This window comes from Blastomyces gilchristii (genome assembly GCF_000003855.2).
Source record: "Blastomyces gilchristii SLH14081 genomic scaffold supercont1.50, whole genome shotgun sequence".
NCBI classification, from domain to species: domain Eukaryota; kingdom Fungi; phylum Ascomycota; class Eurotiomycetes; order Onygenales; family Ajellomycetaceae; genus Blastomyces; species Blastomyces gilchristii.
In genome coordinates, this window is record NW_003101633.1 from 139,491 (window position 1) to 142,636 (window position 3,146).

The window sequence follows — 3,146 nt, forward strand, 5'->3', positions numbered from 1 at the left end:
CAATGGTCGATATTGTCAGATATAGAGTACAAGAAATGTGTGCCTCACTGTGGTCTTTTAATATCAGATGACCTGGTCGAGGCACTCCGGGTTTAAAGGCCTCCAATCGAACTCGGCGGCGATCCATATATTCAGTTCCGCCCGGCATATTAACTTGGCCAACATTTAGCCAGCTACCTCTTTTCCAGATCCCGGGAATATGAAATAGAAATACTCACTGTGCCTGTGCCATCCTGAAACAAAATCTGGCTATCATCTCACGAATCGTAGGTCCAGCCTTCTCCAAGGAGAACAGAGCGTAGAGTCTCGCTCAAACTTAGCCTTTGTGGCAGTTATAACTATAAGACGCCTAACCACCATATAAAAATTCTCTAATTCCTGCCGTATGTGCGTCTACAATGTCTGAAGAAATTCGTATGTACTTGTAATTTAGTGATTCAAAGTAAGCGATGACTTGTTAGCCAAATTGGCCAAAGTGGGTGCTTCAAGCGGGCGCATTCAGAGGGAGAGGTCTGGGCGTTTTCTCGAAATACGGTTTGAGGAGATTGTATCCGAATTGGGATTTCCAAGTTCTGGAAGGTCAAAACTACGATCGTACGAATCTAGCGCTGCAGACAAAATAAAGCATTGCTACCTAATAACTCTTTATATAGCCAGCGAAATCTCAATGACATGATCCACAGGTCTCTGGGTCAGGAGAAAGACATCCTGAGCAGAACCTGTGTCTGCATAGAAGGGTTTTTCACTCTGAAGAGATAGTATAGTATATTGAATATTAATATTAATACTTCAGTTTCCTGATCTCAGTCTCTAGCTTGCAGATCTTGTTATTTTTTCTGATCAGCTCTGTATAGTGCTTGATTTCTAGCTCAGTATTTCTCTTCTTCAGATACTGTACTTCTTCTTATAGATCTCTGATCTTCATAAACTCTATTTTAAATATAATATGAATTTCTTGATTTACTGTTATCTATTCTAATATTAGTAAAGAACAAGTTCAGCTCAGCTGAGAGAAAGTTCTTATCAGAGCTATTTTTAAGTTAAGTATTTTATATTTCTTCAGCAGCTGTGATATTATGAATACAGAGAAATTGAGAAGTGCTGAATCATTAAACAGAGTCTCATACTTCAGAAGGCTATAGTTCACAAGGCATCTCTTTCTCTGTAGCTCTCGCGGCGGGGACCGAGGTGTCTCTGCATCTGTATCGTCATCGATGACGATGGCGCTGCGGGGTTCAGCTTCAGTATAAGCCATGGCTGAACAGGACCCCTCAGTGAATGGAGAGTGGAAAAGGAATTGAAAGAAATATGAAGTGATAGAGGGGGGAGAAGGCCATATATATACCCAATGGCTGAAGAAGAGGTCACAGGATTTCACCTCTTCATTGACATACAGCTTGTGTATCAGAATGGTGGAAAGGGCTGTTAATGTGAGATGTTGCTTCAGCTGCTATTCAGGACTGTTAGGAGTGAGAATAATGATGAATCTAGAGGGGAAGAGAGCCCTCTATATATATCAAGAAATAAGGCCAAGTCACAGGGTGCCAGTCTCAGGTTCCAAGGTTGCTCTCCCCAGGCATTCAAGCACGGCAGCCAACAATATCCGAGGGAGAAGTCTGAAAATAGAACTCATACAGCAATGGCGTCCCTTCCACAGCTGTCGCATGCGAATCACCGTGGGGCGGGACAAGAGGGTAGGTATCATTCGGCTGTGGCTGCGTACAGTAGAAGAGGGGATTGCATGGCAGTGCAATGGACAGAAGGGCTCGGCTTCTCCGGTTTTATTCAAGGCCATTCTACCCTCACCTGCCCACCAAGGGCTGTTAATGAACAGCCAGGAGAGGCCATCTTTAGGCCATCTTAATCATGATATCACTTTTATATATGTCTCACCACTCCAGGGCTGCAGATGCTACTGTGGCACCGGCGGATTCGACTGTACGCACTCCCTTCTCTTGTCTCTGAAGTGTAGACACCCGCTGGCGCAGTGCCAATTCCATTCTTTCTGGAAAACACCTCTCTATCTCTGGCCAGGGTCAGCACTTCTCCATCATGCTCAAAAGCTGTGTGTCATTCTCCAGGAGTTATCATCACAGCTTGTCTCTGTGACCCTTTCTTCTCTCACTGCACTCACACTGAGATTTTTCAATCTTGTGAGAAGCTGAGTGATCAGCTGACTGCACACTCTCATCTCTCACTCATATTGCTAGTGTTGAGTCAGGCATGCAACTCAACAAAGCATCTTCAAACAGTTATAAAAGAAACTGCAGACACTTGTTAAGCAGCAGTAATAGAAAATAAGAGTAAAGAGCTTTGAAAAAGCCTTCTATAAATAATATAGAGATAATATAAAGCTGCTTTATAGTTAGTTCTTTTAATTACTATAATTCTCACTTTCTTCTAAACTGTTCATTGCTGAGAAAGTCATCACTTATATTATAAAGATAAGATATATTAATATTAATATTATAATAGACAGAGTAAATCTACTGATAATTCAGAGTATAAGTATTATTATCTCTTTAAGAATTACTCTTTCAGTTATCAGATCTCTCTCTGAATTCTTAATAATAATAAAAAGTATTATAGAATATAGATAAGAGAGATTTAAAATAGAAATAAATAATTTTTAAATTTATAAGATTATTACTTTACTAAATAGACTAATAAAGATTATTAATATTTTAAAATATATTATTAATAAGAATTACTGAGTTAATAAGAATATTATTTTAAAGATTTAAAAGTCTGAAGAAGTCTTTTAAACTATTATTTAAGTTAATTATACTTAGTAATAATAAATTAGTCTCTATAATATCTCTCTTAAGAGAAGATAGTTCAGTCAGTATATTAAAAATATTATCTTAAATATTATAGATAGAAATAAGATATAAATTTTAAGTATAATATATAGATTATAGAGAGATAATATATTATATCAGAAATTCTTTAAACTGAGTGATAATATAAATATCTCTCTTGATTAAAAAAGAGAGTTTAATAGTATATATAGTTAAGTATTATTACTATTAGATATATAAACTTCAGCTGATGATTTTAAAGAAAGATTATACTTAAGAGATAGTAGAGTATTAAGAGAGATATTATAATATAAAGCTAAGAGAGAGAATTTTCTGAGTTCTGTA

General features: G+C 37.2%; 1 protein-coding gene across 1 annotated transcript; it reads right to left on the reverse strand.

Moving 5' to 3' along the window:
- Nucleotides 1-869: 869 nt before the first annotated feature.
- Nucleotides 870-1,255, reverse strand: BDBG_18060 (uncharacterized protein; the record flags this gene model as incomplete). Its single annotated transcript, XM_031725649.1, has 2 exons — nucleotides 870-930; nucleotides 1,128-1,255. 2 exons carry the CDS (start codon nucleotides 1,253-1,255, stop codon nucleotides 870-872), a joined length of 189 nt encoding a protein of 62 aa, XP_031581484.1.
- Nucleotides 1,256-3,146: the final 1,891 nt, after the last annotated feature.